This window comes from Corylus avellana, chromosome 4 (genome assembly GCF_965113065.1).
Source record: "Corylus avellana chromosome 4, dhCorAvel1.hap1.2, whole genome shotgun sequence".
Lineage (NCBI taxonomy): Eukaryota > Viridiplantae > Streptophyta > Magnoliopsida > Fagales > Betulaceae > Corylus > Corylus avellana.
The window spans coordinates 17,992,121-18,015,734 of NC_142493.1; the positions used below are offsets into that span (position 1 = coordinate 17,992,121).

At 41.1% G+C, this 23,614-nt stretch overlaps 1 protein-coding gene across 1 annotated transcript in view; it reads right to left on the reverse strand.

The window, feature by feature from the left end:
• Positions 1 to 3,610: 3,610 nt before the first annotated feature.
• LOC132177663 (peptidyl-prolyl cis-trans isomerase CYP59) overlaps positions 3,611 to 23,614 on the reverse strand; it is a 36,186-nt gene continuing 16,182 nt past the window's right edge. The window contains exons 12-14 of the mRNA XM_059590084.2: positions 8,953 to 9,058; positions 4,613 to 4,748; positions 3,611 to 4,536 (exon numbers count right to left, since the gene is read on the reverse strand). Of these exons, the coding sequence (XP_059446067.2) occupies positions 3,840 to 4,536; positions 4,613 to 4,748; positions 8,953 to 9,058 (939 nt within the window). The 3' untranslated portion in view covers positions 3,611 to 3,839. The remainder of the gene's footprint in view (positions 4,537 to 4,612; positions 4,749 to 8,952; positions 9,059 to 23,614) is intronic.

Sequence of the window (23,614 nt, forward strand, 5' to 3'; positions counted from 1 at the left end):
TGCATGATCGTTTGGACACATGAATTACCAAAATTTTATAATTGAAATACAATCATATTTCAACCAAAATTTTCTAAAATACCTTTACTTCTGAAAATTATATATCCCAAAAAAACATAGAGTATGAATGAATTGCCTGGAGTGTGCAACGCTCACTTACCATGGGGTGTGTTTGCCAAAGGATTCAAAAAAAAAAAAAAATTACTATTCCTCTCAAAATCAACCCCAACATTCTTACTTTTTACATCACATCAATTACTTTTTATTACTTTTCAAATAAAAAAAAATCACTACAAAACAAATTTTTTTCACTTTTTTATGCAAAACATTCTTACTTTTTTTCTCATATCAATCAAATCTGCTATAGTTTCAGTCCACTTCATTTCTCAAGTCCTTTGGCAAACACACATGTTTAGACCCAATTTTAACATTTGGAAACTCAAGCACTATGTCATGTCAGAGAGTGATGCTTGGACTACAAAACATCTGTCACTAGTGTGACCCAAATAGTTGTTCACCCCCGCTTGATCCAAGCATCAAGGGGGTGTTTGATAAACAACACAACACCCCCACACACTATTCACTTCATTTTTTTCAAAAAAAAAAAAGAAAATCAACATCAAAACATTCTCACTTATATATCACATCATTTATTTTTTACTACTATTCAAATAAAAAATAACTACAAAACAAAAATTTTCCACTTTTCTATACCAATCATTATTTTCTTTTTTAATTTTTTTTTTTATTGTGAGCAGTGTCTTGGAAAAGCACTGTTGTTTAACAAACAAGGCCCAAACTTCACGGCAGCATCATGGGTCTTCACCTTTTTTTTTTTTTTATCTCAAATCTATAGAAGTATTTTTATCTTCTTAAAAAATTGTTGGAGGCATTTTTGCTTCTTCTTTTTTGTTGGGATTATACCCTGAATCCCAATGATTTTATATCTATGTTGACATTCAAATGTTTGTAATGATTATATATATGTTATATTTACTGATTAAAATGATTTGAGCATATAACATATAAAATGTCTTTTACATGCTTATTACCAAGTTTATCATATTTGTTATGCATGTGAAAGGTCATAGGATTACATTGAATATGGCTATAGGTGCGAGTAACGTAGTTATCACACAAGTCTTAGTCCATAATCCTTTGTATTCTTAAATGTATAAAGTTCACAGTCGGTAAATAGAATTGGCATTCCATTTTGAGTAAGACTGTTATATATCGAATCTTGGTAGTCTATCTTGATTACCAAATCCTTTGTTAGTAAACAAAGAGATAAGAAATTTCTCCTTATTTTAGATTTATGAATATTATTCTGAGAGCCTTCAATCGAAGCATTTTGGTTGGCATACCAAAATATATAGATGTGTTTTTCACATATATGAGAATAATGTAAAATCAGTGACTCAAGGATAAAGAGGTAGAGAATTAAGTGGTAGTATCCTAGTCTTAATTCTACTACGGAATATTTCATGGAAGAATCATAAATCAAAGTCAAATGGATTAATAGTATAATTAAAATTATTTATTGAAGTTCAACCACAATTATTTAGTGGAATTAATTGCTATTAAAGTATTGTTTCGTAATAAATGTCAGGGGGACATGGTTATGAACATATTTAAGCCAATAATATTTTTTTCATTTAGGTCCATCACCAAGCTAATGTTATTTAACCATAGTAAGACTTTCTTATTTATAGAGCTAAGTGTTTTATTTATTTAAAATATGGGCTAGAGAGATATAGTGTAATTGGGCTTACGATAAAACTTAGAGGCCTAATGAGCATAGTGGAATGTATTAGACCAAGGAAATATATTTTCTAGGCCATTTGCTCTTCAGTTGGGTAAAAGCATTAGGACTTGGAATAAAAACCCAAGCTCAAAGCTATGGAGAAGACGCATGGGCTAGGGAAATAATCCTCGGCCCTACGCGGCCACTAGAGGAGTGGAGGCTAGGGTTTTCCTAGCCCTAGCCGTCCACTCCCATTTGGTAGTTCTTATTGAACTACGTTTTCTAATGCTCCTTATCCCACATTGCTTAAATCTAATTCTCTGCCTTCCTGTTAAGCTCATAAATAAAGAAGAGCTTAGGCTCTCAAATCACTCTTTCAATTCTATTAAGTTCTCTTGATAACTAATTCTCAAAAACTTTCTGAGAATTAATAGTTATTTGTGTTAACTCACGAAGAACAAAATTTTAAAATTTGAATAGCCAAGTAAGAGCCCACACTCTTTTGGTTATTATCAGTCATTAGTGAGAAGATCTATAGGTCTCTACATCCTTGAAATATGTCGTATTCTTGAAGAAGAAGAATTTATTCTTTGTGTTCTTGAAAAAGAAGAAATTGTTCTTCGTGTTCTTGAACAAGAAAGAACATGTTCTTGGAAAAGCAAAAAGATTTTTGTTCAAAGCCAGGAGTGGCCGTTAATATCCAAGTAAGTGTTATTTGTTCTTGAAATTTAATTTTAAATAACAATTGCTTTTCACATGTTCTTCATAAATGATTTTGGCATGAGAATTCAATACCTTCCGGTGCGCAAATATCTAATTTGCAATCTTATTCCCAAACATTTTTGTAAGACATAAGGGGTATATTAACAGATTTTGGTAATTTGTGCAAGACATTGACACAATCTATAGTTTGGGGGTGGGAGGAATTGACAATGAGGCTATACTTTGAGGATATGTGTACCTTAAAAAAAAATCCTATAAATGCGTGCCTTCAAATGATCTTAGTAGTACTTACCAGGGTTAAATATACCGCTCTATGAACTATCAAATATTTTCAAAATAAAGCTTCATAAATTGGCAAGTGCGACATTTGAATACATCAAATTAACCATTTTGTGACAAATATGATGCTTTGTTACCCTCAACCGTTAAGTTGGATGGAAAAGTAGTTACATGCCTTGCACGTGAATACTTTTCTGTCTCTCTTCATATAATACTTTTATTTTCTTCAAAAACCAAAATAATAAAATAAAATGAAACGAAATTTTTTAAGAAAAAGTCAACACAACCCAAAGGTGACCGAACCACGCCATGAGAGCAAAATCAGAGAGGAACATTGGCTTGCAACCGTCCAGCTCCCCCTCCCCAAACCCTTCTCATTTGGTTGGCTGACATCACTCTTCTTGGGGTGGTTCGGCTGCCTTAGATGGTTATTATTATTATTATTATTATATTTTTTTTAATTCACTTTTTTACTAATTAATAATTATGAAAGATAAATTTATTTTTTCCATTCACTTTAACAGAGTTGCCTTTTGCTACAAAATGGTAGTTTAATATATCCAAGTGTCACATCTATAAGTTTGTAAAACTATTTTTTAAAAATCACTGGTAATTCAACTGGCTTTCTCCGCAACCAGGTCCGGCTCTCAAATTTAATTTGACTCTACCCATTTATTCCTCTTTTTAAACTTCGGCTAGAAAAAACTAAGCCAATCTCACTTACAGCTTTTAAAGAAGTTGTGTTGCATAATTCCAAGCGCTCGCTCTCTCCCTGGCATAATAAAATTATTATTTTTTTCCCTGAGCTTTTTTGTATATGTGAATATGCAAAATGAAGAACTAGAATTAAAACACAGATATATATAAACAAAATGCTAAACAAAATCAGATCCAGCAGGATACATGTACCGCATATTGCAGGTCTCATGCGCTATATCAATTTTTACTTGTGAATTTGTATTACTTCCCCTAACTTGAATATTACGTAGGGTATTTCATGAGACAAGTAAAAAATTTAGATTAGAAGAGTAGATAAATTAATTCCAAAATAACCCAAGTTTCATTGCTCACAAAGCCTCATCATCTCCTCCTCTCACCTCGAGTGTTTCGCATTCTCCCTCCTCCCTTTATGGCTATAGCTATCACCATTTGCATTTCTTTTTCTCTCACTTGCCTCATCTGTCGTTTCTCGCCTCTCACTCTCTGCTTTTTTCTTCCTATAATCTCTGTCATCCCTCCATTCCCTGTGCCTATCATCATTTCTATAATCTCTACCATTGCTCCTTCCTATACTGCTATTATTTTTTTCGCCTCTCTTTCTATACTCTTTCTGATTCCTACTTCCCACATCCACATGACTAGAACTATTATCTTTATTTCTCTTCCTATAATCTCCATCATCCCTCCTTTCTACATGGCCATCATTATCTGGAGTTCTCTTTCTATAAACCCGCTCACCTTTGTCGATATCATCTACATCTCTACGTTTGTACTTTTCTCTATCCCTTTTCTCTTCAAAATAATCCCCATCTCTTTTACTTCCACCATATAACCTTGATTTACTATCACGGTTCATTTCATCCTCTGTGTATCCTCGACTTCTATCATTGTGCCTGTGCCTGTGCCTATCACTCCACTCTTTAGTTTCTTGATCTCTATGCCTTGGGTCTTCGGAACATCGCCTTAACATCTTTTGCTTCTCACCTCGGTCATCTGGATCATGGCCTCCTTGATGACTCTTTTCTTCTTTTGGACTTTCTTGAGTTTCTCCATCAAATACCATTTCATAGCTGCAAAAATTACCAGTATGAGAGAGAGAGAGAGAGAGAGAGAGAGAGATCCACAATCAAACGCAAGATTACAAACCTAGAATTGTTATCTCCACCTCGCTGTCTGTTATCATCCTTTAAAATATACTTTTGAGTTTGCTGTTTGACGGCTGTGCCCCCGGTGCAATCCTTGGCAATGTGGTCAAGAGCACCACATTTAAAGCAACCTCTTTCTAGAGCCATATGGAAAGATTAATTTCAGAGGATTTTAGAAAATACTGAGATTTCAAAATGAATATCAAACTCAGGATACAATCCTAGGGTGAGAATTTAATTATATGTAAAAAGGGATGACAAAGATTCACTCGGCTTTCTGTTGCCTTCCAACTACTGTCTCACATTAATGACCATATAATAATTGCTTTAATAGAACTTCATATCAAGGTATGTGCCAAGTAATTTATTTTAAGTTTTTGGGAAACTAAACTTACCCCCACAATCAATTTGCAATGTTCCCCTCAATCTTTCAATTTATTTCATGTATCCTACCAATCTACCATGGAAGTTGCAATGTCTTCCTTCCGACAAAAATACTCTACATAAAAATACCAAAAAAACAAAACAAATTGCCATTTTGGGTCGCGGAAGTGGGGCATTGCAATTCCAATGGGAGCTTAGTACAGTACATTAACTAAATTGAAAGATTGGTGAGGGACATTGCAAATTGGATGGTAAATTGAAGAGGGGAAAATGTAGTTCCCATAAGTTTTTCAATGAATAATCCAGATGAAGATAGGTGACACCAAGACCAGTATCCTGTCATTCCACAGTATGTTTAATACGATTGATAATTAACATCTTCACTCTTTCACCCTTTGTCTTGTGTGGGGTTGGGGGGTGGGTGGGGGGGTGTGTGTGGGGTGGGGTGGGGTGGGGGTGTATGGTTATCTCATTTCCCATTTTAAGCTAATGGTGCTAGAAAAGATAGCTTTTCTCTAAATTATGTCAGAGGAATTATTTATTAAGTTGATATGTCTATTAAAAACACATATAAAAATTACATGTATTTTGAACCGATGTCATTTTAAGAAACTAAATTAAAAGAAATTCTTCAAACTCAGTTTAAAAGAAAATTTTGTTTTTCTTAGGGTCTATTTGGGATTGCATTTGAGGGGGAAAAAGAAGAAGAGAAAAAGTTGAGATGAATGGGTGGATCCATGGGCAATCCGACCCAAACCCACCCATCCCTAGATCCTAATCCAAACTGGGCCCAAGAGTCATATGAGTAAAAAATCAAGGACAAATTTGTAAATCATTCACTCTGTTACCATCTTCTTCTTTCTCTCTCATCTATTTAACTCACTCCCTCTCTGACCTCCCTCTTTCCCTCCTATTTCCCCCCAAATCAAAAAACCCTAGGAAAACCTTCATCACTCCCAGCTCAAATTCCACTCTCTCATTCTAAATTCCTCGCACTTCCTTTAGATTCCTGTGGAATTCAATTCTCTGAGACTTCTTTTTCCCTCTCAGTTGTCATTTCCCAGAAATTCCGCAACAAACTTTTCCCCCCAATTCTTTATAATCGAATTCCATACTTTTCTCTATTTACCTCATCTGATCACTGATTTATGGAAGAACCAGTTCGATTTCAATAATTATGAGCGTCTATCATCAGGGAGTTTGGCATTTTGTTGTATAAATTAAAGGAGAGTCCTTGTGCTTTTTTGGGTTTGTAACATTTGGGTTTTGGTGGAATGTTTGATTCTTTTTTTATTGTTGTAATTAGTATTTTTTTTTTTTTGGAGTGAAAGAAAATTTTGGGTGTTTGATCAAGTGGGGATGGAGAACAGTGGAGAAGTAATAGATGATCAGGGCTCAGATGGTTCCAAGTGAAAAAGGTTTTGCTTTTTATTCATTTTATTATTTAAATTCATACACATTTTTCTAATTTGGTGTGTTTTCATTTTTCCTTATTTTGTAATTTAGCTGCCGTTTGGTTTCCTAGAAAGCTGGCAAAATAGGAAAAGAAAACAGAATTTTGAGACTTCTTAAGGCTATTGCAAAGCTATTGCTAAGATAGACTTAAGAAGGTGTTGGAGAAAATTATCTTTAAGTTACAGAATGCATTCATAAGAGGTAGGCAAATCCTAGATCTTGTTCTTATCGTCAATGAATGTCTTGATAGTAGATTAAGATATGGTGAGCCGGGTGTTATCTACAAAATAGACCTAGAAAACGCTTATGATCATGTTAATTGGGACTATTTGTTGTATATGCTGAGGAGGTGTCTTTGGAGGGAAAATGATGCTCTTGGATAGCCCATTGCATTTCTTTGATTCGTTTCTCGGTTTTGGTGAACAACACTCCAATAGGTATTTTCAATAATTCCCGTGGCTTGAGACAAAGGGACCTTTGTTCTCTTCGTTGTCTGGCCCTGTGATGGAGAGTTGGATGGAATGATTTTTGCTGTTGTGAGTGGGGGGCAGTTGTCTAGTTTCTGTGTGAGTAATGTTGGTGGGTTTGATTTCTCTTAACTTCTGTTTGCTAATGATACTTTGATCTTTTGTGGTGTTAATCCAAATCATCTGCGTTGCTTATTCCTATGCTTTGAAGCAGCTTTGGGCTTGAAGATTAACTTGGCTAAGTCAGAACGGATTCTTGTGGAAATGTTGATTATGTGGAAGGGTTGACTAGTATTCTAGGTTGTGGGGTCACCTCTTAGCCAGTTAAGTATCTTGGCCTACCATTGGGGGCCTCCTATAAGGCCCTACAAATTTGGGAAGGTGTTACTAATAAGGTAGAGCGATGGTTGGCTAAATTTAAAAATGATGTACTAGTTCAACGGTGGCAGGTTACCCTTATAGGGTGGGGTAGGCAAAGAGTTTAAATGTCACCTGGTTAGTTGGTCCAAGGTTTGTTTGCCGCTCTCTGAGGGAGGTTTAGGAATTCAAAACGTGCGGGTGTTCAATCATGCTCTCTTAGGTAAATGGTTTTGGCGCTGTGTACATGAGAGATAGGCCTGGTGGAGGGTGGCTCCAATTTGCCTACGTATTTTATGTCCCTCTTTCCTCTCCAGTGAGTGTTGCAAACTGAATTGAGAAGCTCTAATGTGGTGGCAAGGAAAAGAGTTCAAATATCACATGGTTAGCTGGTCCAAGGTTTGTTTGCCACTCCTTGAGTGAGGTTTGGGAATTCGGAACTTACCTATGTTCAATAGTGTTCTCTTAGGTAAATGGCTTTGGCACAATGTTCATGAGAGAGAGGCTTGGTGGAGATGGGCGGTGGTCTCTAACTTTGGCAACTCGTGGAGTGGGTGCTATTCTATTGAGCCTTTTGAAAAGTTTGAGGTGAGGTTATGGAAGAATATTTGGAAGGATTATGGAGAATTTTCGTATCACCAAATTTGAGATGGAAGATGGCTCCAAGATTAGATTTTGGTGTGATCAGTGGTATGGGGATGTGGGGGCAAATGATGCCTCTGTTGCGAGTCATTTGGAGTTTTATGGTGGCTCCAATCATTGAAACGTGAGGTTTGCTAGAGCGGCTCATGATTGGAAGGTTGATGTCTTTACTTTCATTCTTCAGGTGTTGTATTCAAGTGAGACGAGGAAGTAAAGATAAGTTGTGGTAGTTCCCTTCCAAAAGAGGGTTGATTAAGGTTAGTTCCTTCTATTGTTTCTTGGTTTGTTGTAGTGAAGGCTGTCACTTCCCTTGGAAGAGTGTTTGGCAGACTAAAGCTCCCGTGAGGGCAGTCTTTTTGCTTGGTCAACGGTTCTAGGTAAGATCCTTCTCATGGATAACCAACCTTTGGAGGTGGCACGTCATTGTGTTGGACAAATGTTGTATGTGTAAGAGGAATGGAGAGTCCATAGACCTTTTTCTTCTTCAGCGTGATGTGCCTTATGGCATTTGGATTACATTTTTCAGTTGTTTTAGGTTGTCTTGGGTTATGCCTAGACGTATAGTTGACTTGTATGCTTGTTGGTGGACTATCAGCACTACGTGGAGTGCTGCTATGTGGAAGATGGTGCCTACGTGCCTTTTATGGTGTTTATGGGAGGAAATGAATGATAAAAAATTTTGAGGACCGTAAAAGGACTTTTGAGGAGATTAAGTCTTTCAAAACTTTGTTTCTTCGGACAATTGCTTTTGTTTCTTCTTTGACAATTAGTTATAGTAGTTTCCTTGTTCTTTTTGCTCTTTCTAGGTAAATGCTTCCTCTTGTATGCTTCATGTGTATTTAGAGCTGCCTTTACGCTTTTAATGATATTTGTTAATTACTTATTGAAAATAAAAATAAAAAATAAAAATAAAGGTACATGTACGGAAAAGATAAGTTCAAAATTAGTACAGTCAAATGACGAACCACATGGAAACATACATAAATGAACTAGAAAAAAGAAGAAACAAGAATCCTTAAAACATTGCAATCTTTACCTTTACCCATTTTGTGATCTTTGCGTCTGTACTGGGACCACAGTTTTGCAACACTTTGACTAAAATCCACATGTATCCGTCGATCATCAATCAGAGCATTATCCATCTGACATCAAGATTAGAAACACCGAGTTTGAAAAAATGATAAATATATAAATAAGAATTTTGCAGCTAAAAAAAAAGGTATTTGGATTCTTCATAATCATATATTTTTATTTATTTATTTACCAATTCATCTAGCTCCGCATGGTTAGACCTGATTACACTTAAGGTCCCTAACTAAAAACTTACACTACAACTCCTTACAGCTTGGATCAAATTGATAAATTTAGATGAACCAATAAAGTAATGCCACATAAATCTATGTGACACATTGAATACATGCAAACTTTTTCCTGATTCAATTTTCTCAAACACTTAGTCCAAAACTTATTAATTTATTAATCTACTCCACAAGGACAACTTGGTGATTAGGAGAGAGAAAAAAGAAAGTGTATAGGATGTTAATTAGATGATGGTGTGGCATTACTTGATTGGTTCACCAAAATATATCAATTTAATTCAAATTATAAGGAAGTTTAGTGTAATTTTCTACAAGCAAAAAAGGTAAAGCATAATTAGGCCAAATGACAGTAAGGTACATTAAAATCTACCTATTTATTTATTTTGCTAAAGTAGTTGGATTCTTCAGAGTGTTTTAGAAGTTTATTATTTCAATTTGCCACCAGGTTTCCTGATAACCATTAGGTTAAAAGCACTAACTCAATATTTTTCATGCCTTTCAAAGCACACTCCAAAGCATCACAAATTAATTATCTCCACAGACTTCAGAAGACAATGTCAAGGGTATGTGATGCGGACATCGTGGGCCACTGATCACACGCGCGTATGGCGTTTATTATTGTTTTATTAACTTTCAAGCGGGTTGTTTTGAACTTTATTTATTTACATTTGGGCTTTATGTTATTTTAGCGGGCCGTTAGCCCAAGTACTACTACGGTTAGGGTTAGGGTTTAGCCCTCGCCTATTTAAACACATTTTTCAATTGTATTTGCAGTTTTTTATGAATAATATTATTGACATGGATTTGTCGTCTTCTTTCCCCTAATTCTCTCTTCCGAGCTTTCTTCTTCTTCTTCTCTCTTGGCTTTTATCTTTGATTGGTTCTTCCTCTCTACCTAATCTCTCTCTTTCTAGGGTTTCTCTATTTCGTGAATTGTCCTACATCATCTTTGGTATCAAAGCTCCATTTTGATTGTTTCCTACAACAATCACGATCCCAAGCCTTAGTCATGGACGCCACCCAATTCGACGCTTTTATGAAGATCATAGAAGGCATGAGCAACCAAATAAGCAACATCAACAGCCAACTAACCACCTATAGTGAATGACGGCTTAAGAGTAACAGACTAATGACCTATGGTGATTGGCTTAAGAGTCGGAATCACCAATGCCAAACGCAAGACTGCTTCAAGATCATCCAAAATCAAGTGGACGAACTCATCGAAAACTTGACAGCCACATGCCCTTAAACCGTCGCCAAAAACACCCCAACCGAAAAACCCATCCACCCAAAGATACCTGAAACTCTATCCAGCCAAAAACCTGACGAGAAGAAAACACAAACCAAGAAAAGTAAACCATCAACCAAACCAAAGGCACCGAACCATATCACCAGCAATACCCAAACCCAGGGCACCACCGCAACCCACCAACGTGACAGCCCCACCAGACTCACGGCCTCGCCCACAATGAAAATCCCACCCATTGACCATGCCGAGTGCAAAAGTAATTTAAGAATAAAGCTTAGAGAACAAAGAGAATAAAGCCAAGAGAGGGAAGAAGCCTGTAGGAAAGCTTTAGAAAGGGTGGGGAGAAAACAGAAGAAATTAGGGGTTGGGCTCCACTGGGTTGTTGGTGTCAGTGGCTATGTTTGTGGGATTTTCCGACTTCGTGCTTGGGTGTACTAGTGGCAGCAGTGGAGATTGGGTGTTTGTGGCTTCTGATGGCGTGTTGTTAGTGACGAAGTTTTCGATGAGTTCGTCCACTTGATTTTGGATGACCTTAAAGCGATCTTGCATTTGGCCTTGGTGATTCCGACTCTTAAGCCAATCACCATAGGTCATTAGTCAGTTACTCTTAAGCCGCCAATCACTATAGGTGGTTAGTTGGTTGTTGATGTTGCTTATTTGGTTGCTCATGCCTTCCATGATCTTCATAAAAGTGTCGAATTGGGTGGCATCCATGACTAAGGCTTGGGATAATGATTGTTGTAGGAAACAATCAAAATTGAGCTCTGATACCAAAGTTGATGCAAGACAATACACAGCTTGAAAAAGAAAGAAGAGAAGTAGAAAGAAGAAGCAGAAAAGCCAGAGAAAGGAAGAGAGAGAAGCTCGGAAAGAGAGAATTAGGTGGAAGAAGATGATAAATCCATGTCAATAATCCTATTATTCATCAAAACTGCCAATACAATTGAAAAATGTGTTTAGATAGGCGAGGGCTAAACCCTAACCCTAGCAGTACTTAGGCTAACGGTCCGCTAAAAATAACATAAAGCCCAAATGTAAATAAATAAAGTTCAAACAATTTGTCTGAAAATTAATACTAAAACAATAATAAAACGCCCACGATAATATATGTGGCCCTCATCGACATCCATACACGCATGTGATCCGTGGCCCATGTCTAATGTCCCCATCAACGTTATTTATTGAGTAGCTTTTGGATTGTTTCCTACAACAATCGCGATCCACGTTCAATTCCATCCTTTGTTGCACTTCATTGCCGAAATACCCAAATAGCCAGTCAAAGAAAACCCACCGTAAACCACCGCTGCCACCCCACTGGAAAATCTAAGAATCCAAACAGAAAAACCCAACACTGCGTGCCACCGGTCCAAGACAACCATGCCACCACCTCCAGCAGCCCACACCAGAAAACAGCACTCCAACCACATTCTAACCCGCCAGCCTTCTCCGCAAGCCCAGCACCGCCCAGCCGCGCCTCTCCCTGGCCGGCCTTCCTCGCCGTCATCCCACCACCAGACAGCGCCGAGCCGACCTTCCGGCCTTCCACGCCACCAGCCCACAGCTCAAACAGCACCGTGTCTAGCGTCTTTCGAATCTCTGTTGTACGTGAAGTCTCCTTTGAGCTTGGGTGTGTGTGAAGTTTCTTGAAGGAAAGAGATTGGCTTTAAGACTGAAAAGTAAAAGGAGCAAACCCACATGTCCCTGACAGTAGTACCCCCACCGCACAGTAGGAGTGTGAGTTTGGTGGACTTTTCAAGTTTAAGTTTGTTGTTTCTTCTTTTTCTTTAGTATATATTATACCCGCTCTTTAAAAGTAACATTAACTTTTCTTTTGTCGTGAACACCCAGTACCCTATATTTTGTTTCCATACAGCCCTTTAACTGTTCGTTGCAGATTGTGCCAAAAAAATAAACCATTCCCATTGGCTAGTCTTTTATTAATTGTGGAGCTTACTTGAATCGGTGGAAGGTTGTGACTTTCCATTGGTCATCTTTTACACTTGGAGAATTGGGACTAGTTGTTTGCAATTTTGTCTATTTGGGTTTTGATTGTCAAAAAAAAATTGAGGACTTTAATTTTGCGTTGGTCTTTAGTTGCCGAGTTTTGTTGGTCTTGTTGCATTCGTAGACTATTGTTGCATGCATTTACGTAGTGGTCACCTTTTGTCTAGTCCTACACCCCAACCTGTCATGGATCCCGCCCAATTTGAGACTTTTCTCAACCAATTCAAGGCCCTGCAAGGCCAACTAGTGGCCTCACTGAGAGGGTTGGAACAATTGAGGGTTCTCACCATAGGGTGGAGGGTCACAATGAGGGCAAGGCCATCGCACGCATCCCTCCGGATCAAGGTGGTTACTACCACCATCTTGCTCAAGGTCACCATGATTATGTAGACCCCGATGCTCAACCAATTAGGAGTCTGATTTGCTAAAATGAGACTAAGTGGTAGTGTCCAACTTCTCTGGAAGAGTGTTGAGGACCTCCTCATTGGGAGGAATGAGCCTCCTATCACTGATAGGGTGGAAATGAAGCTTAAACTTCAAGAAAAATATTTACCTCAATCATATAGAGGTAACCTGTCAGATCAATGGAATAATCTGAAACAGGGTAATAGGCCTGTTATAGACTACGTAGCACAATTTGATGAGTATAAGATGAGATGCGTTGTAGTTGAAGATGAAGCTATGCCGTTGAGTAGATTCAGGAGAGGTCTTAAAAATGATCCCTGGAAGGAACTTGTGCTTTGTGGTATTGATACTCTTGACCAAGCGTATACCCTAGTCCAAGATTATGAGTTAGTCACCCGAACCCAATTTACAAAGCACACGGACACACAAAACACGACCACTAAGTCTCTGCTTTCGGAGAGCAATTCTGTGTTAGGACCTCCGCCTGTGAATCCCGATACTAGTGGGTAGGGATGACAAAGGAAAGGGCATAGCCAATGAGACCCACAGGATGAGTTCTAGGATTCGGTGCTTGAGATGTCTAGGTTTCAGTCATGTTGCCGCCAATTGTCCCAACAAAGCCCATATCATTGATGGGAAGGAGCATGTGAAGGAAGAGGGTGGTGTTGAGACGCTAATCTATGAGCCTGACCCGGATGAGTTTGAGGACATAAATGAGGAATGCTCAGGCAATCCTAACCATTTAGGATGCATTCAAGTTACTTCACTTCACATAGGTCAACCTGAGGGTAGCAGTGAAATTGATCATGTCAATAGGTCTGTGAGTGTGAGTCCCTTGGAATTTATGCATTGTCATCAGCCTAGGAGACCTTTAGACATTATTTTGATGTTCCTTCCTGCTAAAATGTCTAAGTCAGCCAACCCATTTGCATGGCATGGTCATGGTTTGCATAAGGAGACTAGTGAGCATACTCAAGCAACTCGTGCCCAAGATAAAATTGAAGCTGACATATGTAAACATGTCAAGGTATTCATTGTAGAAAATGATATCATAGCCCATATTAGACTTGAATGGTTTCCTCATGGTCATGGTTAAAATTGAAGCCGACATATTTAAGCATGTCAAGGTATTCAATGTAGAAAATTATATCATAGCCCATATTGGACTTGAATGGGTTCCTCTTGGAATGTAGAAAATGATATCATAAACCATGCATGGTCATGGTTTGCATAAGGAGACTAGTGAGCATACTCAAGCAACTCATGCCCAATATAAAATTGAAGCTGACATATTTTTTTAATAAGTAATAATGCAATAAAGAGTGCAGAGGGGAGCAACCCAAATACACAGGGAGTATACAAGAGAGCGACTAAACTGGGGAGAAAGAAGAGAACATAAAGAGAAAATCAGGAAAATTGATCACTAAAGGAGCAAGCCAGCCTGCAGTCCAAGTGAAAAGCGTGTACAAAAAGAAATGAACAAGGTCCTCAAGGTTCCTCGACAAATCCTCAAAGCATCTCGCATTCCTTTCCTTCCAAAGGCACCATAAAAGACAAAGGGGAGCCATCTTCCACACCACGGCACTACGGGTTCTTCCACCCGACCACCAACTAGCAAACATCTCCTTAACGCTTCTAGGCATAACCCAACACATGTTGAAACGAGAGAAGATAACATCCCACAACTTGCGCGCAACCCCACAATGAAGAAAAAGATGATCCACAGACTCCCCATCTGATTCACACATACAACAACGATTAATCACAACAATACCTCTCTTCTGAACATTATCCAAGGTGAGAGATTTTCCAAAGGTGGCCGACCAAGCAAAAAACGCTACTCTCGAAGTAGCCTTGGTGCGCCAAATATTTTTCCAAGGGAAGTGGTTGGACTCTTTAAAGACAAGCATCCTATAAAAAGAGCGTACCTCAAACTTCCCTTTTCTTGATGGGATCCACCACATCCGGTCCTCCCCTTCCCCACGAATTGATAACGAATACAAGAGCGAGAAGAGAGAGGCTAAGACCATCTCCTCCCAATCATGAATTCTACAAGTAAAGGTAACATTCCAGTGAACCATACCATTTAAACACTCCCGAATATCCACAATGGAAGCATCCTTATTGCTAGCAATATTGAAAAGACCTGGAAAAGCATCCTTGAGGGACTTCTCGCCACACCAAATATCGTCCCAAAATTTGACTTTCCCCCCCGAACCAGGATCCAATCTAAAGTGGCACTGAAACGACCTCCAACCCCTACAAATGTGTTTCCATATCCCCACCCCATGCGTTCCCCGAGGAACTTTAGAACGCCAACCACCCCAATACACCCCATTCTTTGCCACCAATATACTTCTCCACCAAGCTTCTTCCTCATTTGCAAATCTCCATAACCATTTCCCCAAAAGAGCTTGATTAAAAAGACGCAAGCTCCGAATCCCTAGGCCACCCTCAGCAATCAGAGAACAAACCTCGTGCCAACTAACCAAGTGAAACTTAGGCTCGTCGTTGAACCCCCCCCCCTAAAAAATCTCGTTGAATCTTCTCAATGCGATTCGCCATGGAAGCAGGGATGGGGAAAAGAGACAGAAAATAGGTGGAATGATTAGATAAGGTGCTCTTGATGAGAGTGAGCCTCGCCCCCTTGGACAAATACAAGCGCTTCCAAGGGGCCAACCTTCTAGCAATCTTCTCCAACATGTATCCCAAATAGCCAAAAGCTTGAACAAAGCCCCTAGCAAAAGACCCACATACTTCAAGGGCAAAGAACTAGTGCTACAACCCAGAATACCAACCAACTCACCCGTCTTGACCGAATCTCCGACTGGGACCAAAACAGATTTGGCCCGGTTTACTCTTAACCTTGAGACCACCTCGAAGCCAATAAGAAGGGCTTTAATAAATCTAACTTGTTCAGGATCAGCCCCACAAAAAACTAGCCTATCATCAGCAAAAAGAAGGTGAGAAACAATTACCTGCTCAGGCTGTCTGGCACCCACATAGAAGCCGTTGATGAAACCCCTACTAATAGAAACATTAATCATCTTGCTAAATGCCTCCATGACCATAATGAACAAAAAAGGCGAAAGGGGATCACCTTGTCTTACCCCACGCGAACTCTCAAAGAAACCGGAAGAAGAGCCATTGATCAACACCGAGAACCGCACCGACAAGATACAATGCTCAATCCATGAGCACCAGTTCTCACCAAAACCGCACCTTCTTAACAAGTTGAGTAAAAACTTCCAGTTCATGTGATCATAAGCCTTCTCCATATCCAACTTACACAAGAGGCCGGGATCCCCAGATCTGATTTGGCTGTCCAGGCATTCATTGGCAATAAGCACCAAATCCAAAATATGTCTACCTTTGACGAAGGCGTTCTGCGGGTTGGAAATGACCCGATTCATGACTCTCCTCATTCTATTGGCTAAAACCTTCGCAATAATCTTATAAATCCCCTCCACAAGGCTGATTGGGCGAAAGTCCTTCAGATCGAAAGCCCCATGTGACTTCAGAATAGGAGCAATAAACGTAGCATTGAGGCTTTTTTTTAATATACCTCGATCATGGAACTCCGCAAAAACAGCCATGATGTCCATTTTGATCACCTCCCAGCAATTCTGGAAGAAAGCCATAGAAAAGCCATCCGGGCCTGGAGCCTTGTCCCTATCCATTTTTTTTGACCACCTCCCACACCTCCCTTTCCTCGAAAGGAACTTCCAGACCAGAAGACTCATCCACCTCCAACATATCGAAATGAAGATTATCCAACCTCGATCTCCAACTAAGAGTCTTTGTGAAGAGCGACTCATAAAAACGAGTGATATGATTACTAATAGCCTTTTGATCAGAAGTAATAGTGCCATGAATGTTCAAAGACTCAATATAATTCTGTCTTCTGTTGGCATTAGCAATCCGATGGAAGAATTTCGTACACTTGTCACCCTTTTTCAACCAACAGATCCTAGATTTTTGCCTCCAACTAATTTCTTCTTGAAGGAGGGAGGATTCTAGCTCACTTTCGAGCACCCTTTTTTCTCAATATCTTCCGTAGATAAACCTCTCTCTTCCTCCACCCTATCCAGAGCTTTAAGATCTTCCATACGAGCCTTAATACAAACCCCCACGTTGCCAAAATCTTGAGCATTCCATCTTTTAATATCCCACTTTAGAGCTTGCATTTTTTTAGAAAGAATGAAACTCGAAGTACCCTGATAGTGTCTCTCTCTCTCTCTCTCTCATCCACTCCCGCCTTGTGTCGGCGCGTGGGTGGCGCGTGAGAGCTGTTTGGTGTTAGCTTTAGGCTGTGTCATGGCTGGTTCGAGAAGGTGGTCGGTGGAATCCAAGGAGTTTGAGGTGCTGATTAAGCTAGGGGCATCAGGGGTGAGGATTTTTGAGAGGAGTAAAAGACTCAATAGGTCCATTTTCATGAAGAAGGATGAGCTAGCTTGGATGGTGCGAATTGTGGAGGATTTGGTAGCAATGGATAACTCAAAAGTCTTTTGGGATCAGTTTAGAGCTGGGTATCCTAGAATAATAGCTCAAAAGTGTGCTAATAGGCATGGACGTTTTCTGACGGTGAAGGAATTTGATGGAAGAAGAAGGTGTGGCTCGATCATCATTCCAGAAGGACAGCGTGGGATAGGGTGAGATAGTTTCGGTGAGGAAATGCTAGTGGCAAACTCTTCTCCACATGAGCATCGAGTGGTCAGTGAGCATCGCGTGTTCAGGGAAGAAAAGAGAGATAAGGAGGTCAAGGGACGCAGGAGTTATGCGGAGGCGGTGAGAATGTCGTCGAAGCAAACCGAAGAGGGTTGTACCTCCGGCCAAGAACAGTTCGCAAGGGTGCAAAGGTGGCCGAAAACTACCTCTGGTCATATGGAATAGCAAACCCATGAGTTTGGCAAGAAAGCATTGGTTTCGACGAAGACCCATGCATCGGAGAGGGCTCACGGCGATCCCGGGGTGGTTCAGACGAAGATTTTATTTCCGGCGAGGTATGTCCAAGCACCTGTAGAGGTTGGAATGCATGGCTCGAAGGATGGCAGTCGCAAGGGGTGTTCGTTCAGAGCTCCGGCAAGTAGTTCCCAAACGCCGGCGACATCGCATGACTCGATGACTGCTTCTGATCGCATGACGGGACAGGGGGGTAAGGGGCATCATGCCGGGCAGACCTACTCTAAGGTAAGTCTCGAGCTCCTCAAAGTCAAGGAGATGTTGAAACGTCTGAAACAGGAGTGTGACGTGGGGCTGTCGCAGATTGACATGGCGTTCAAGCATATGGAGGGTAGTGGGCTTGGGCTTGGACAAGGAGACAAAAATTCAGCTGGCCCAGAGGAAGTCAATGTCGAAGGGGATAAAGGAGTCTGGGCTGAAAAGGAAAGTCACTAAACCCAATAAATGGTTGAGGGTGAAGAAGAGATCTGTTTTTAAGCCTAAAGGAACGATGGGCTCCTAAGGCCCAAGGCATGCTGGACCAATAGAAGCAGTTAGTTCAGAAGAGGTGGTTCCGACGAAGAAGCATGAGAAGGTTGCGTATGGCTTGCGACCTGACTTGGCTAGGTCAGCAAGTCCATCATCGGTGGTCGCAAGGGTCTTATCAGTGGACAGGAGGGTTGGGTCAGCGGCTGAAGAAGCTTCCAAGGCGGTTGTCGGCCCTGGTGGCAAGGATCCACTAAGTCCGGCGATCGAGGCACAGCCCACCGGAAAGGGCAAGCCATGGTGACCTATAGGAGGAGGAAGTTTGGGCCGCAAAGGTGGAACGCCGCAATGGTGGGCTCGTTAGAAGCTTCTTCTTTGGTTTCTGGGCAGGTAAAAGGGATTCTAGGGTCGTTGCCGGAATCTAACTAGAGGGTGCCGAAGATGCCTTCTTTGCCGAAGAACACACAGAGCTTGCCGGGGCGCCAAATGGAGACCGGAGATGCTGGTGAGGGTTCGCCGGAGTGCCTTGTGCAGACAGGCGAGGCTGATGAGGACACGGGCTCTGCCTCAGATCAGGTTTCGGTGGTATTCTCATCTCGTCAGAATTCTGGGATGATTGCAGGGGTCTGTCGGGGGGAGGCAATGAACCTGGTTCAGTCGTTTCAAAGTGGACAAAAAGGTATTGGAAGTGAGCGGCGTTGGTGTTACTTAGGCCTGGGTCACGTAGGGACGAGGACAGTGTCTCAGCATCAATCGGGTTGGAGGAATTAGGATCAGAAGAGATTTCTTCCAGCTGGGTAGTTGAAAGCTGCCTCAATTTTTGCCCAAAAATTAGTGTTTCTAATGAGGGGAAGAAGGAGGAGTTGGCAACTTTGTTCAATTCTATTAAAGCTTCCAGGATGTAGTTTGACTCTGATTTGGGAGACCTTTTTGCCTATGGTCCTGCCCCCAAAGGATTTAAGGAGTCAGATAGTGCTCTTCTTTTTTACAGGGGCCAGACGATATCTGTGCAAGGTAGGGGTCGTGGGAGGGGTCAAATTGGTGGATCATGAAGCTTAACATCGTAGTATGGAATGTGAGAGGGTTGAATGCCCTCAAAAAAAGGCTGCGTTTAGGGGTCTATTGAAGGAGTGGAAAGCAGATATAGTATGTTTGATTGAGACTAAGATGGAGACTATTTCCCGTGAGGTGGTCCACAGTCTTTGGGGTGGTCAACATGTGGGGTGGAAGTATAAAGGGTCTAATGGTTTGTCGGGAGGGATGTTAATGATGTGGGATAGGAGGGTGGTGGAGAGTAAGGAGGAGTGTGTGGGGCAGTTCACCCTGGCGTGCTCTTTTCAAATGTGGAGGACAACTGGGTTTGGGAGTTTGGGGGGATGTATGGTTCGAATGAGGATGTGGAGAGGAGGGTCCTTGGGAAGAGCTGGCTGGTTTGATGAATGTGTGGGAGGTCCCTTGGTGGGGATTTTAATATTGTCCGGTTCCCTAGTGAGCGCTCTAGTGCTTCTTATTACTCTTCGGGCATGATGGATTTCTCAGACTTCATTTCAGAGAACAATTTGGTGGACATTCCGATGATGGGGGGACAATTTACTTGATCCAATAATCAAGAAAATGAGATCTGGTCTAGAATTGACCGGTTTTTGCTATCCTCGGATTGGGAAGATCATTTCCCAGCAGTGTCACAAAGAAGACTTCAACGCATGTTCTCCGATCATTCCCTATTTTTTTGGACTGTAGGGCTTTTTGCGGAGGTAATAAGTATTTTAAATTTGAAAACATGTGGCTCAAAGCCGAAGGTTTTGTCGACAAGGTTAGCTCTTGGTGGGGATCTTATTCGTTCGAGGGCTTACCTAGTTTTGTGTTAGCTAATAAACTGAAATCCCTCAAAATGGATTTGAAAAAATGGAATGAGGAGGTGTTTGGCGATATTGGGAGGAAAAAGGAGTTGATGGGAGGTATTCAGGAGCTGGATGAGTTGGCAGAGTCGAGAGGGTTAGATCAGGAGGAAAAGATTCGAAAGGTGAATATGTTGAAAGTTCTGGAGAATACCTTGTGTGAAGAAATTCACTAGCGCCAGAAATCGAGAACTTTGTGGCTTAAGGAGGGGGACCGAAATACTCGTTTCTTCCACAAGATGGCGAATTCTCATCGCAAGTACAATTGTGTGGAAGTGCTTTGTATTAATGGCATCTTATCCAATGATCCAGTTGATGTAAAAGATCATATTGTGCAGTATTATCAAAGCTTATACTCGGAGCAAAGTTCATGGCGGCCTAGAATGGATAACCAGCCTTTATTGTCTATTGATGAGGAGGATAGTAGGTGGTTAGAAAGAGATTTTGAGGAAAAGGAGGTTTGGGAGGTGATAAAAGGCATGGATGGTGATAAGGCACCGGGTCTAGACGGTTTCTCCATGGCTTTTTTTCAAGCTTGTTGGGGTGTAGTTAAACAAGACGTTATGGCGGTTTTTGATGAGTTCCATCGTAGACGTCAGTTGGTGAAGAGCTTGAATGCAACTTTCATTTCCTGATACCGAAAAAGGCGGATGCGGTGGAGATGGACTTTCGGCCCATTAGCTTGGTGGGAGGGGTGTACAAAATTGTTTCTAAGGTTCTCGCCAATAGGATGAGAACTGTTTTGGCTAAGGTTATTTCCTACTCTCAAAATGCTTTCATCGGGGGTCGCCAAATCCTAGATTCGGTTCTCATTGCAAACGAATGTGTGGATAGTCGCATGAAGTCAGGGGTGTCGGGTGTTATTTGTAAGTTGGACCTGGAAAAGGCATATGACCATGTAAATTGGGACTTTGTTTTGTATTTGCTGCATAGGTGTGGTTTTGGTGAGAGGTGGAAGGCTTGGATAGAGTGGTGTATTACGTCGGTAAGATTTTCCATTCAAGTGAATGGCTCCCCAAAAGGGTTCTTTAACAGTTCGAGGGGAATTCGGCGAGGGGATCCCCTCTCTCCGTTACTTTTTGTGCTTGTTATGGAGGCCTTGAGTAAGATGGTGAATGCGACGGTTGACCAAGGACTTTTGACAGGTTTCTCGGTGGGAGATAGGGTCTTCTCGGAATTGGTGGTTTCTCACTCTTTATTTGCTGATGATACTTTGATTTTTTGTGAAGCTTCTCTCGAGCAAATCCGGTATGTGCGTCTCATTCTCTTATGTTTTGAAGTTGTTTCGGGTTTGAGAGTTAATCTTGGAAAGTCTAAATTGTGGCTATTGGAGAGGTGGAGAACATTGGAGTACTAGCTAATATCCTTGGGTGTAGTGTTGCCGATTTGCCTATGAAGTATTTGGGTCTCCCTCTTGGGGTGCCGTATAAGGATACGGTTATGTGGAATGATGTGATTGAGAAAATGAAGCGACAAATGGCAGGTTGGAAGAGGATGTACCTCTCTAAAGGAGGCCATTTAACTCTCATCAAGAGTACGTTGACTAATCTCCCGACTTACTTTTTGTCTCTGTTTCCGATTCCTATGAGTGTAGCTAAAAGGCTTGAGAAAGTCCAAAGAGATTTCTTGTGGGGAGGGATGGGAGATGAGCCTAAGTTGCATCTTGTAAATTGGAACCAAGTTTGTCGTCCCCTGCACTGCGATGGTCTTAGCATTCGAAAGTTGCATCAGTTTAATCAAGCTCTCTTGGGGAAATGGCTTTGGAGATATGCGAATGAGAGTGAGGCTCTTTGGTGTAAGGTTATCAAAGCTAAGTATGAAGACCAGGAAGGTGGGTGTTGCATGAAAGAGGTTTCGGGTTCTCATGGTATGGGCTTATGGAAGCATATTCGACAAGGTTGGAGTTTCTTTGCCAAAGGTATTCGGTTTGAGGTGGGGGTGGGTTCGAAAGTTCGTTTCTGGCATGATATTTGGTGTGAGAAAAATTCTTTGAAGCAGGATTTCCCATCCTTGTTCAGTATCACTAGACATAAAGAAGCTTGGGTGAAGGATAATTTTACTTGGCAGAATGGGGTTGTGGAGTGGAATGTCATTTTTGTGCGGCCAGTTCAGGACTTGGAGATAGATTTGGTTGCTCCTTTTTTTGATCGGTTGTACTCTTGCAAGATCTCTATAGGTACAGTGGATCGTATTTGCTGGGCCTCGACTAAGAAAAGCAAGTTCGAGGTTAAGTCGCTCTTCAAGGCCTTGTCTAATTTTGACCATGAGGTGTTTCCTTGGAAGAGTATTTGGCGCACAAAGGTGCCTTTGCAAGTGGCTTTTTTCGGGTGGACCGCGGCCCTAGGCAAAATTTTGACTCATGATAATCTGCATAAGAGGAACCTTGTGAAACCGACTCATCTTTTCTTCTTACTCTTTACTCTTGGACGGCCGCTTGGCTAGCTCCTTTAATAATTAGTTTTTCTGACTTCCTTTTTCATTTCTCTCCCTCTTAAGAGCTCTTTATTTATACTTCCCGTGTATATGGGTTGCACCCCTCTGCGATTTTGATATATATCATTATTACTTATAAAAAAAAAAGTACCCTGAAAGTGGTACGAGTTCCACCAACTGCACACTTTATCGACAAAACCCTTCACTTTGAGCCACATATTCTCAAATTCGAAAGGCCTTTCGCCTCCCGAGTAAGAATTGCAGTCCACAATAATAGGTGAATGATCGGAACAAACCCGAAGCATCCTCTTTTGACGCAAGTCCGGATGGCGGACTTCCCAATCCGGGGAGACAAGAAAGCGGTCAAGTCTAGACCAAGAACTATTATTTGACCAGGTAGAGATCCCCCCCACTAAGGGAAGGTCCATGAGACCCTGCTCCGAGATGAACTCACCAAAATCCCTCATTGCCGACTGAGAATGAGCTCCCCTCGACCTTTCACTTGGATAGAGGGTGACATTGAAATCCCCACCAATACACCACGGCACGTCCCAGCAGCTCATGACCCCTGCCAGCTCCTCCCAAAGAAAACGCCTAGAGTTTACTCTGTTAGGTCCATACACCCCCACAAACACCCATGCAAAGCCATCCTCAACATTCTTGAAAGAGCAAGCCGCCACATAACTCCCTAACACTACATCTACCTTCTCGACAGACCTCTTGTCCCACATGAGCAAAATACCCCCTAAAGCCCCAATGGAAGGAACATAGCACCACTCCATATACGGGCAGCCCCATAAACTCCTCACTAAGTTATACGAAATAAAATCCATCTTCGTCTCTTGGAAACAAACTACATCTGCCTTCCAACTTCTAAGCAAATTTCTAACCCTCAACCTCTTATCCCTCTCATTCAACCCTCTCACATTCCACGAAAGAATCTTGAGCTTCATGATTTAACTC